This window comes from Chaetodon auriga, chromosome 12 (genome assembly GCF_051107435.1).
Source record: "Chaetodon auriga isolate fChaAug3 chromosome 12, fChaAug3.hap1, whole genome shotgun sequence".
In the NCBI taxonomy this organism is placed as follows: Eukaryota; Metazoa; Chordata; class Actinopteri; order Chaetodontiformes; family Chaetodontidae; genus Chaetodon; species Chaetodon auriga.
This window is the reverse complement of record NC_135085.1, coordinates 15785936-15799092: the sequence shown is the minus strand read 5'-3', so window position 1 is coordinate 15799092 and position 13157 is coordinate 15785936. Positions and strand designations below refer to the sequence as shown.

At 46.1% G+C, this 13157-nt stretch overlaps 1 protein-coding gene across 1 annotated transcript in view; it reads right to left on the bottom strand.

Moving 5' to 3' along the window:
- phlpp1 (PH domain and leucine rich repeat protein phosphatase 1) overlaps positions 1-13157 on the bottom strand; it is a 42155-nt gene that overhangs the window by 7015 nt on the left and 21983 nt on the right. The window contains exons 2-7 of the mRNA XM_076745258.1: positions 9011-9207; positions 7874-7999; positions 6857-7005; positions 3193-3339; positions 1614-1841; positions 306-508 (exon numbers count right to left, since the gene is read on the bottom strand). Of these exons, the coding sequence (XP_076601373.1) occupies positions 306-508; positions 1614-1841; positions 3193-3339; positions 6857-7005; positions 7874-7999; positions 9011-9207 (1050 nt within the window). The remainder of the gene's footprint in view (positions 1-305; positions 509-1613; positions 1842-3192; positions 3340-6856; positions 7006-7873; positions 8000-9010; positions 9208-13157) is intronic.

Sequence of the window (13157 nt, the reverse complement as noted above, 5' to 3'; positions counted from 1 at the left end):
GAGGGGAGCGTTGGGGGGGGGGGGGGGGGGGGGGTGATGACAGGTTGGAGAGGGATGATGGAGAGGAACAATGAGACTGCAGCACTGATGAGAAAAATGAATGCATGGGAGGAAATGATGTTATATGGGAAAAAGGTGAGGTGAGATATACGTTACAGACTCACAGAAACAGACACACATCAGCAATTTCAGGTTAGAAACCAGTGAGGTGGGGGCGGTGATGTGAGAGGGAAGGGGATCTGTCATTTCTAACCACACATGATTGCCCCGGCGGAGAAAACCAAGTCCTGCGTGCCAAAACCCACCGTTGTTGGAGGCGTAGATGCCTTTGAGCAAACAACCCTTGGCCTTGAGGCCGGCGATGCGGTTCCTCTCGCAGTGGAGCACCTCCAGCCTGGGGAAGACCGAGGCGTCCAGGTCCGTCAGCCTGTTGTCCCTCACGTCCAGCTGGGTCACGTGTCTCAGCAGGTCAGGCTCATCTGGCACCATGCTGGAGATCTTATTCAACCTGACAGGGGGAGCAGGGAGGAGGCAAAGGTTCAGCTCCAGCCGGATCAGGTTGAACTGCACAGGCTGCGGCCTTTCTTGCGAGGCAGGGAACAAGCCTCAGGTGATGGCTGATATATTGCACGGCTTCTTGAGCTCTGTTTAGTGCTCAGTTGTTCTGCGCTCAACACTGGTGGAAGTGGGTTTTGATTTACAAAGTGACTGGTCAATTTAAATGATTACCATTCTGTCACCTACTGATTACATCCTCCAGTGTTTAAGCATTCATTGATTAGAAAGCATCAATGGCACATAGGACTTAGGAGACGTTAACACATCATTCTGTAAAAACATCCAATCACATCTGTTTGCCCTGATGGACGAGCACAGAGTGTGATGAAAAGAGGCATTATGAAGTGAAACTGTGATAAAAAAAAATGCTGTTGTGAAACAAATAAGACTTTCAAAAAGAGGAATTTTAAACTAAAAACTACAGGAATGAAACTGCTGTGATTTCCTGTTGATCTTCATCTTATATGACAGTAACCAACATCTGTTGGTTTAGAATCGTTCCCACGTGTTGAGCATTTTAAACTCTTCTTTTGTCAGATTAATTGATAATGAAAATGCGAGTTAATTGCAGCCCTTAACTCATCCATTACTTGGCCAAACACAGCTGACACATTTCCTGGTTCAGCAGAAACGAACAGCCGCAGCACTGACAAAAGAACACATCCTCATCAGAGATACCACGTGATCTCTGGCCACGCAGGTGAGAACGCTGGAAAACGTATTTACTAACCTTGTCCAAGCAAAGTCAGAAGGAGTGAACTATTAACTGGAAATAGTGCAAGTCACTGCAGCTCTGTGCTTTAGCAAACAATGGGAAGATACCTGACGGAGCCACTACAGGCAAATGATTTCCTGATTCCGTGCCGTCTGCCTGTCTGCTCGTGTTTTGGCTCCTCTTAGTGTTTTTGTTTCTATCATTAGCAGGATAACAAGTGTCATTGAGTACACTGCTTTGGCCAAGCATGACTGAGGACGCAACATGATGCTTGCTCTTGACAAAGTTGTCAGACTTGTTCTTTTCAAACATTTGTAATAATCTGCCTGCATTGTCTCACCTCAGATCGATGTGTTTGACACGGAGCAGTCTGAAATTCTGCAGGATGAGTGTTTCCAGGTTGTTTCCAGCCATGCACAGCTTCTCCATGGAGGTCAGCTGCTCCAGCACCTGGGGCACATGGTTGAACTGGTTGAAGGAAAGGCCTACGTAGCTCAGCCTCTGGAGAGATCCCAGCTCATTGGGCAGCTCATCTAGACTGTTGCCGTCCAACAGGAACGTCTGCAAACTGAGAGAGGAACAGCAGATTAGACGGTTGACCCTGTTTATGAAAGCGGGGACGGGCGGGGTGGCATTTTATCAAAGAATTATCTTTATCTGGGCTGATATTGTCGCTCAGGATCAACGACGTTGTGCCAATCAGGACCATCAGCATCCATGATCAGTACACTTTGTGTCCAGCAGATGGCAGTAGCAGCTTGAATGCCCTACTGGCCACTTCAGGAACTTACAGGCATACCAGATCATTCCTGCAGATTAACTTCTCATCTAGCCCACATACCTGTGAGCTACATTTTGAACGCGTTTAAAACACATGTACCATCCACATGTCAGTACAGACCCAGCCACTAAATGACTCCCTTTATCTATCGTATTCCCTGTCGTCACGGTGGGGCGAATGAGACAGAATAATGCTTCCTCATTTCATTTAATCCGACATATTTTTACATTTTGCTGACATTCCTTTAAAGAGTGAGTCAAACGGGGCTGAACTTGGATCTCAACCAAAACTCTAAACCGCTCTGAGCATTCCCATGAGGGCGGTTTTCAGCCAGAAGAATCACATTTGCTGCATCCTCTTAAAAAATTTTGGCTCAGAATTATAAAAAAAAAAAAATCTATGATTTTTTTTGAGGGGACAGAATAACAATGTCACAAACTAATTCATTCAGTAATTCATCAAAAAAAAAACATCAATATCTTACTGGCAACAGAGTCCACAAGAGACATATGAGATTGAACTATCAAGCTTGCAAAGAAAAGCTAATGTGATGAGCAAAACTGGATTCCCCACAACAGACTGGCCCAATAACAAGCTGAACAAACGTTTACAATAACAGAGAATATAGAAATGAATGTTTTTCAGTAACAAGCACAAGGCCAGCGGTTCAAGAGACGAGGGACAGGCCATGACTCAAAAGGTCACAGGCCAGCACCACAAATGATCGGCCCAACTTGTTTTGCTGTTTGCTCACGTTGAACACAGCAAAGTACACCGAGATGGTTGTGATGCCACGTGCTTGTTGCTAGGTAACTCCCACATTTGGCTATGTAAAGTTTTGACACCCAAAGTGGATAAAATGCGGTTGGTTTGTGAAAGAGTTCACTGGTTTCCAGCCCTGAGATGGCGTTACTCGACAGTAAAGAGCCCGGACAACAGGTGGATGATTACCAGCATTATGAGCCAATAGTAGGGAGAGGTGAGGTAAACACTGTAAACAGAAACGTAATCTTTAAGGAGGAACAATGAAACTAAAGTAAAGAAAACTAAAGAGGAAGATCTTGCGGCATAAATACAACTGGTTCTCTTCATAGTTCATCAGGTCTGTCTCCGCCATTATCTTCCTGCTGTTACTTACTTGGCCATGGCTCCCACGGAGCAGGGGACAGAAACCAGGTAGTTACAGCTGAGGTTGACCTCCGTCAGCGTGGGGATGTCGCAGATGGCCAGGGGGAACTGACCGAGGTGGTTGTTGGACAAGTTGAGGCTCCGCAGACGGGAAAACCTGGAAAAAGAAGGATAAAAGCATGAATATGGAGAACGTGGAGAAGAGAAGAGAAGAGAAGAGAAGAGAAGAGAAGAGAAGAGAAGAGAAGAGAGGAGAAGAGGAGAAGAGGAGTATGAGCGAGTGACTGGAGATGTAGTTGTGTCTTGTCAACATGAATATTGCAGGAGAGTAGAAGATATTCATAAATACATTAATGAATATGTCCATGGCCAATGTAGCGAAGTATAGCTTACACTGAATTTGTTTAGGTGAAAAACACACGGATTGAACTCGCTGGTAAAGGAAGCCTTCCTCAGCATCACGACTAAACCTTCACGTTTTATTGTTGAGCAAACAAGTGCAGCTTTGACGTCTGTGTTGTTCATTCAAACACCAGTGACCAGTGGCATTTGGAGTCCTATGGCAGAGCGGTGACCTTCAGAGGGGTTATGGTGGAGGTGGGTGGGGGGGGGACAAGGCGAAGCAGGGGAAAGGACTCTCTGGACTTGTCTTTATTTATCCACCTACACACACACACACACACACACACACACAGACACACACATGCAACCTGCTATCACCTATCATGTGCACAGAGAGAGCAGCTATGGCACGGCGGCGATGGGCAGCGCGCCAATCGAGCACCGCAGGCTGGAGCAGCTGCTTCAACTGGCACGACTTGATTTCCCTCCCTATGTACACACACGGGTTACACACACATGCACACAGTATATCATGGTGATGAGGAAAAAGGCAACTGAGACAGACGTCAGGGCTATTGATCAGGGTGGCCGAGTAATTCCAGCTGAGGGTGACTCCTGCAGGCAGTGGGTGGGTGGGGGGTGGGTGGGGGGGGGATGTCATTCCACCATTAAATCAACCTCTGCAATCTGCTGAGTAATGCTCATGCCCCCTCCTCACAGTCTCTCCTTGTCTGTGTCGTGCTGTCCCATCACGCCACTCTCTTCCCTCATTTTTACTACTGTGTACTGTGTATTTAAAGCTGCACTAATCTTTATCAACAACGGATCAAATGACAAGGTGTTGCTCTCAGAGAATCATCACCCAAATATGCAGTTCTGCTTAGATCTATTTAGCATTTTGGCCTCTCTAAGCTAATACTGTCTGTCATCAGCTTCAAATATTTCTGATAAACCTAATGCGCACAACCTGTCCAGCACCAAATTAAAGGCAACCTCAGCTGAACGGAGCTTGTAGCAACTTAAAGATACTTTTCAAAAAGACCGTAGATAATATGTTTCTGTTGTGTCGACGTTTCGACTTGTTGCACTGCCCCCAAGCAGCCCAAAAGCCCCGTTAATGCAGGTTTAAAGCCGCTAATCAATCGTCACGTAACCCTGTGGTTCCCCTCATCTCTGTGGAGCCTTTTAGCCTCTTTTAGCTCATTGCGTTGGTCTTCTGGTTTCTCGACATTGTAAAAAGTTTTTCAGCCGAATAGCACTGTATGGCGTCCCAGCACCGAACAGCAGGCATGGCACAGTCAGCAACGAGCTGGAGAACGTAATGGAGCGTTTAGAGGCTAAAAATATGGATCTGTTTCCCAAGAGTAGGTGAATGCTGCTGTTTCTCTGTGTCTGCTGAACGTGTAAATAAGCAAATGTAAGCTAACACTTCCATCATATTAACTTCATCAGGTGATAGTATGTCAAAAAATCTCAAATGGCCAAAAAAACTCAAAGGATTTAACTTTAATCCCCCCTCTTTCACCTCACATTTTGTCGTCCTGCCACTATTCTACCCGACTTTCCTTCCCCTCCATTTCCCTCTCCCTTCATTTCCATTACGGTTGCGTCCTTCAGAACCTGCTAAACTATCATACATATGTAAATAAACAGGCCAAAGGTTCAATCATATTCATGGAACATGGAACACAAGCGGCGACCTCTGTCTCACAGAGAGAAGCATGCTGGGAAGAAAGTCCCATGCCAAAGTAAAGAGCTAGTATCCCAGAGAACTGATTATGCATATCTGATTGGCAAATCACCCGCCAGTTAGTATTTGGCCGGAGAGAAAAGAGAGAGTGAAGGGGAGAGGCATGTGGCAGGTTCACACATTCCATTCCTCTTGGAAAAATACAAAGCACTATGACCCCATGTTAGATGTCGGAGAAAGCCAGTGTTTATACTGAAACAAAAACAGACTCTCACACAACTGTCCACACCAAAACACATACACCCACATTCACGGAGGCTGCACACAGAGTATTATTGTTCTTGACTCCAGCTCCTTTGACTCCAGTCTCTCAGGGGCAAAGCGAGTACTCAAGTAACTCCGCTACATGTTTTTTTTTTGTCAAAACGCCTCTATTTTCAGCTAACTATTCATCTCTTTCTCATTACTGACCTCTTTTTCTGTCGTGCTGGGTCAAATGCGGATGAGCCTACTTAGGTTTGGCAAAGCTAAATGGATGCTATCTCGCTTGACCAGCAGGGGAGCTGTGCGTCGCTCACGCTGGTTTAAAAACTAGTTACTTCCCTCGTGTCATTTGTCTTTTTTAATGCTGCTCATTATTCTGAGGATTAAAAAAAAAAAAGGTGATTGAGAAAATGTGGCAGAGCAACATGAAATCCTGACCTCCGACTCATTCATGCTTTTCTCTCAGGAAGACACACGGGCGTGCAAGATTATACATGTGCAGCCACACGCACGCACAAATACACACTCCTATTGGTGCAGTCATCTTCAAAAAAAAAAAAAACCAACAACAAATGCCATACTGTATCAAGACTCTGTATGCACTGACCTCAAATCTGTAGCCTGCAGCCACGTTCTCTGTTGCAAGCAGCTCTCTCTCCCTCACACACATACAGACGCTCCGTTCTGCAAACGTTGCTAACATACTCAGATTCACACAACTTACTTACTTAAATAGCAATAATCTTGAAATAAAGGCTGTGACAGGCGTGCACATGCAGCACTGTGTGTATGAATGTGCACACACACACACACACACACACACACACACACAGAAGAACACACACATACGTCTTGGCTGTGGGCTTTAATCTGGGACCATGATAAGCATGCAGCAGATGGTGCCCACAGAGAGAGAGAGTGAGGGAGGCCAGGCACATTAAAAGCTTCCCTGCAGACGCATCTACCCTTCTGGGCTCTGGGCTCATTTGGCCTAGCCTGGTACAGCACAGCCCTGGCTAGCCTCTTTGGTCCCTGCATGCCAATGGCCCCGGTCCTAGACTGCTCAGGTTGATAGCTTGCAAATTGTAGGCAAAAGCTAAAGCTGTCCAAACCAGCCATGACCTGCTGTGTCCACTGTGTAAGTGTCTCATCTCTCCGCTCCTTGTGCAACAGAGCAGCTCCTGTTGAGCCCAAATTATTCCAAGCTTAGCTTAACCATCTCAAGTCTCATCTTGCTCATCCAAACCACCCTCGACTGTTTCCTCGACCTGTGACGCCTCCTCAAGTCCGTCCACTCCTTTCTTTTCTTTCGCTGCTTCCTGCCTCCTTACAGTTTTGCCTCAGGTGTGTTTACTGTAGATTTATGATGCCACTGTACCTCTGCAGCTGCTGCAGCCGCTGGTCTGCGGGCAGGAAGTTGTGTTTGAGGTTGAGGTGGGTGAGGTCCTGGCTGTAAAAGAGGTTGGGAGGAAGCTGCTCCAGGCTGCAGCAGGACAGATCGACCGAGTTGATTCTCTGGGACACCATCTAGACGGAGGTGGGGAGGAGAGGTAACAAGAGACAAAGAGGAATGTAGAGTTAAACCAGATTATCTCTACCACACAAGACTTTACTGCTTTACTGTGTGTGTAGCCTGCTGCTAAGGGGTCAAATGTCATTCAATGGCCAATCTTCTTAGGATTAGAGAGTCAGGAGAAGTCGAGGGAAAGTCCGACAGGTTAGTGAGCTAACATCACACATTACATCACTGTGTAATCTAGTTAACCGCCGGTGCACAGAGCCTTTAACATGTGATCATTTGTAGTCAAATTTGCGGAAACATACAAGCGGCCATCTAAAATGAAAATGGCAGCATAAGCGTCTGCCTCGTCTGAAAGGAGAAACTCTACGGTCCATGAACTCGAGCTGTTCAGAGCGGAGGCTCAGCAGTTGTCACTGGGGCACGTGCTGCCTCGATCCAGGCTTCTATTCTGAGTGGCCCTCTGGGTGCTGGTGACATGCGTGTCCCTGTTAATATTTAGAAAAGAGGTTTTCTGGCTATGGCCTACTTGAGTTCAAATGAGAGAAAGGAGAGAGGGCCATGAGTGGTGTTTATGTGTCTGAGTGTACCCAGAGACACTTAGGTTACATACTACAGAGCAGACAGCAGTGAAATATGTGCAGTTGTCTCCCCGCTCAGCTCAAACGGGCAGTGGGATCGTGGCGGGTGCAGCGCTGCATTTTCATACTTCCAAATTGCAGTCACGCATGTTCTGATATACAGTACAACGCAGCTGACCCGTAAGTAGCGCCTGGGAGCATATGCTTGTGTTCTCCTTTTTCTTTCTCAAACTCTCATGCACACACAGACACAGACACACACACACACACACACACACACACACACACACAGTACCTTGGCGGCGTGTCTGTGCCAGCGCAGGTGCTCCGTGAAGCTGTCAAAGCTGATGTAGTAGGTTTGACTCTGAGGCCCCGCCGAGCTGAAGGCCAAGCAGTGATTGTGCTTCTTCACCTCCTCCACCTGCAGCAGGACACACACAGGGGTGAGATACTGACCGCTCACCTGTCTGTAGCGTTATAGTCAGAAAATGAAACGGACAGAGACGAGTGGCTGACACATGTCTCCACAGATGTTAAGTGCTTCCGTTGTAGGAAATAAGCTTAATGGCTGCAGGGTAGACAAATCCAGTGAACCGGAAGCCCACTCATGAAAATATATAAGGCACGCATGATCATATAATGAACACGTGCGGGTTATGAGCCAGAGTAGATGTATGTGAAATTGCTTTTTGAGACACGCAGAGTCACCCACACTCAAGCACGTGGTCTGTGAATGAGTGGCTGACTAGTTATGGTGTTTGAATAGAACACTGGCACGCACCAACTCGCCGCACACAGGCACATGCAGAGGCTGTGTTTGGATGAATGGCTGACTCGAGGTCATGTGCTGTGTGTGAAATGTTGATAAACTGGGTGTGTCAGGCAGACGGCTAGAAAGGGCTTTCGGGAGAGCACTTGGAGCTTATTCGCTGCAGATTCACAGATCCATAAACCAATAAACGGATCAAGGTCATTTTTCAGGGAGGCACTTTGAAAAAGTACAGGGAGAAATGAGGCTGCTTGAATGTTACGGCGCTCCATTACACTAAAACATTACAGCATGTCTTGAGTCCAGATTAGAAATGGACAAAAACACCCCTGCAGAGCGCTGGAAACATTTTGAATATTAAAAAGCAGCCCAGCACCATTTCTGTCCAACCTTGAGCAAAAACGTACAGGAAGCCGTGCTGGAGGTCACACCGGAGGACAAACAGTTGCTGAGGGTGAAATGTCATCAAGGTTTCTCTCTGCAAACTTCATTTGCAGAGAGAAATAAGACTTTATCAGGTCACTCTCTGGTGATAGGACACTGTGAATTTATGATCCAAAGCATAACCGACGCACAGTAACATCACCATAAAAGACCAGGATGAGAAAAATAAAACGTGACTGGGTGCCGGCAGTGCCCTGCTGTGGCGTGACTGAGACGTACTTTTCCTCCAATGAGCGGCAGGATGTGCATCTTCCCTGTCTGGCTCTCCTTGACAGAGGAGACGATGAGGCAGGTGCCGCACAGGATGACCTGCCGCCTGGTCCAGCGGTTGACCGGCAGCTGGAGCTTCCCTTTCCGAACGTTGTATGTCCCTGATAGCTGGACCCGCTCTGAGCTCTCGATGCTTTGGGGCTTCCCTGAAACAGAAAAAGAGAGATTATATGCAGTTATAGAAAAGCCAGGGGATCACCAAAGTCAGTGGGTGTCACCCTCTGGAGAAAATGCATGTGTGTACATAGTTTCATAACAATCCAGCCAATAGTTGTTGAGATATTTCCCTATGGTCGGCTGCTAGCATGGCTAAAAGCTAATATAATGTTTACCTACCTAATAAATGATGCCACGAAATGAGAAATATACCCGCAGCGTTTAGCAGGAGGGATCTCACCACAACAAAGCAGGGTTAGCACAAGATCTAAACACATTCGGCACGACTGTCAGCCTTGGATGTCCTGCTTTGCACACGCAATTGAATGGTCTGGACTTGCATTCAGCGCGGCTTTACATTAATAGAGTCTGAAATTCAATACCAGGTGCACCTCTTCTAAATTATGCTCTTACAATTTCTGAGCTGCCTTTATTCAGTTCTGCCCATCTGTCTACCTCTCCTCCATGCACTGTTCCCCTGCTTCACTGCCAGCCTGCCAAACCTGACAGTCAGGCTGCTTATCAGGCGTTGTGTCAGCCAGGCTGTCTTATCGTTCTGTCTAAACATCCACCTGCTTTCTGTCTACCTCCACCTCCGCAAAAAACCTCCCCAGGCTGGCTTGCTCGGTCCTCCTCCCCTCCCTATCGTCTCTCCTCTATCAGTCCAGCTGCCTGGCCTTCGGGTTCCCCATTCTATCTTTAAGTTTTTTTTTTTTTTTGCTCGCAGCATGTTCAACCTCACTGTTTTCCCATTCGGCCGAGATTCATAGAAGCTTTCCTTTCCAGGCGACAGATGGCCTTCGAAAATGTCTCACATCCCGTGGCCTACTGTAAACTAGCTGCATCCATCTTGAACTGTCTCTTTCACACATTTTTCACTTCACTCCAAACACACAGACCGTAGCGGAGGGTGGCGGTGGAGGTGAGCTAAAGAGAGGAAGAAAGAGTCAGTAGGGTAAGCAAGTGCGAACTTGCACACGGTCTCATGGCTTTAAATAATTCAGGCCTTTCGCATGCCGACTGTAACGCAGTGGATTACTGTACTGCTCACTGCTCACACTCAGCAGAGTTTAATAACGTTCTGATCAGAGGTCTGCTTACTTGGGCTGGTGTGGCCAAATCTGAGGTCATGACAGTCCATAGATATTTTATTCCAAAGACTGTCACTAGCATACACCCCACTGAATTCACCCTCTTCAAGATACTGAGTTTTATACAAGCGGAAATGTTCATTTTGAGCCCTGACCATCCCTCCGTGATACAAGCTAATCTCCTGTTCGCAGCACAATCAATGGATATTTGCTTTGACTAAATGCTGAGTGTGTAACATGACCACACTATTGCTAAATGCTGATCATGAGTCATGTCTGACTACAAGGGAGAGCTGTCTTGGTCCGCTTCAACAGCAGAGACGGTCATACATAAGCAGACATAAGAGCACGAGCCTGTGAACAACTGTACAACGTGCACAGACGCAGAAGTCTTAATAATTCAATTTTCTGAGGATAAGTGAGAACGCTACAAACTCACACACGTGAGGCACACGTGTCGGGCCTTCCCAACAACATGCATAACATAACACAGCTGTGCTGCATTAATATTTATTCTATAACGAACGGCAAACTCCAGAAATTGTGCTTCCTAGTTTGAAAAAAAACAAAACAAAACAATAAAGCCAAAGTAAAATCCATTTGTGTTTAAACTGCTGTAACAGCAGTGGGTGGTTCTGGGGAAAAAAGATATGTGTCTTACTCCATTAAGTGAAGGACTATTTATAAACCTGCCTCCAGGCAATGCCAACTTAAATATGGTCCTACAATAGCAAAAGCAGTTCACACTGTGCACAAAGCAGTGAAGCTATCTATAATACACTGTTTAGGGCAATTTAAGTCACAGAAAAGCACACCAATTTTTCCTAATTTCTCTCTGTGCTCTGGCAGTCTGCCTTGACTTCACAGCAGTGATCAAAAGCTGGCAATCATAAGGTGGAGATAAATATGTTTTAATGAGCAATCAGGACATGAAAGACGTCTGTAATAGTCCAAATACTCAATCGTTTGATGTGCTTACAGGTTAGTGTTTAAAATTCAGCTGAAATTCCATTTGTATTACTGTACATGATTAGCAAGTGCACTGTTTTACCTAAAAAAATGTTCAGCTAACCAGCTTTACATTGTCGTTTGTACCAAATCCCACAAGAAAGGCGTGGAATGATCATTGTGGCATTTCCAAATTACAACTTTAAGGAGGAAATATCAAAATCGTTGGCGTGACATTTAAACGGTCATGAACAGCCATCAACATCATCTCCACCAAAGAGCGAATCTGTTGAACTGTCAAAGTTCCCGCCACTTTCTGAGCATCAGACATGTGAAAATCACTTTGTTTTGTCTTACTTCAGCTGCACCCAACACCTCCCGACGCTCCCTCCTCTGTCCCCCTCCCGTCCACTGTTGAACTCCGCACTCATTCAACTGCACTCCAGAAATGAGAGAGTGTGTGTGTGGGGAGCGAAGTGACCTGCAGGTTTTATCTCTCTTCAAAGGGTCATTATTACTGTTCACTACACATGAAATGCTATTAAATGACCGGCCATTTCCTGCTATTAATTTGAACCAGGGCACGTAGCTGTACACACTAATAGTTCTACAAGACGACGGACGAATGTAACAGGTGTCCGCTTTCATTTTCACTTCCAAATAAGTGGTTTAGATAAGTGAGTTAAATTGGGAGCGTGGAGAAGGAAAGATAAGGAAGACAAGATAAAAAATATTACCTAGCATGCCCCTAAAAAAACACAACACATGAAGTTTCTTTGTCACTTAGTCTGTGGATTATTTTCTCAACCAATCGATTAGTCGTTTGATCGATAAAATGTCAGAAAATAGTGATAAACATGGTCCTTCCCAGAGCCCATGACGGCATCCTCAAATGTTTTGTTTTGTCCACAACCCAAAGATATTCAGTTTACTGTCGCAGAGGAGTGAAGAAACTAGAAAATGTTCACATTTTCTGAGGTTGGAATCAAAGAATTTTGACCTTTTTTCCTGAAAAAAACGTCTCAATTAATCAATTATCAGAATAGTTGACAACTAATCAATTAACGCAGCTCTAGTATCTGCTCCAAACCTAAAGAAAAGAATTGGAAAATGAACGCAGCGTGGTTCACCTAAATCTTAAAATCCAGGTTAGAGCCATCGTCCACCGAATTTCATTCAAGTCCACGTGCTATCTCGCTAACAGAGAGGCAAACTGAGCGGTGCGACTCGAACAGACGGGTTACCCCCTTTCAACTTCGCCAGCTGGCCGAGGTAACCGGCAGGCGCATATTTTCATGACTGAGCTTAGGAAGGGGGGTATGTGTTGCATTAGACAAATTATTCACAAGCTTTTAGCCTCAATATGTCACATGGGCATACTCCTACTATTTTTAGGCCCTTTGTTGGAATGTGCTCTCTCCCACACAAGCATATGCACAAACACACGCACCCTACTCCTCCTCCTACTCTTCCCCTTGCTGACATGCACACACTGACACAGTGACAGTGATTAACCATCTCCATATGTGCATCCATCTAATTGCCCCCCCCCCCCCCCCCAAATGTTGATGGACCAGAACAGTGCAGAGGGAGAACAATACAGACAGATTGAGTGGGCTGCTTTTGTGATGAGAGAAGTTTGAGAGCCTCTTTGCCGTTTTACAACCGTCTCACGTGGACGTGGGACGGCTCGGATGGAGGCAAGCGTTGCAGTCTGGCCATGGGAATGCACGACGGAGGAAGCAGGGAGATGGGTGGGACTCCCACGTGAGCATCCTGTTTACGGGGGTGGGCCAGAGGAAAGCAGGAGCTCTTGGTCGCCCTCCAGAAGGGGAAGGAAATTATAAGAGACAGTCGCTAAATTGCAAATACATGGAGCACAGGCCACCTACACCAGAAAT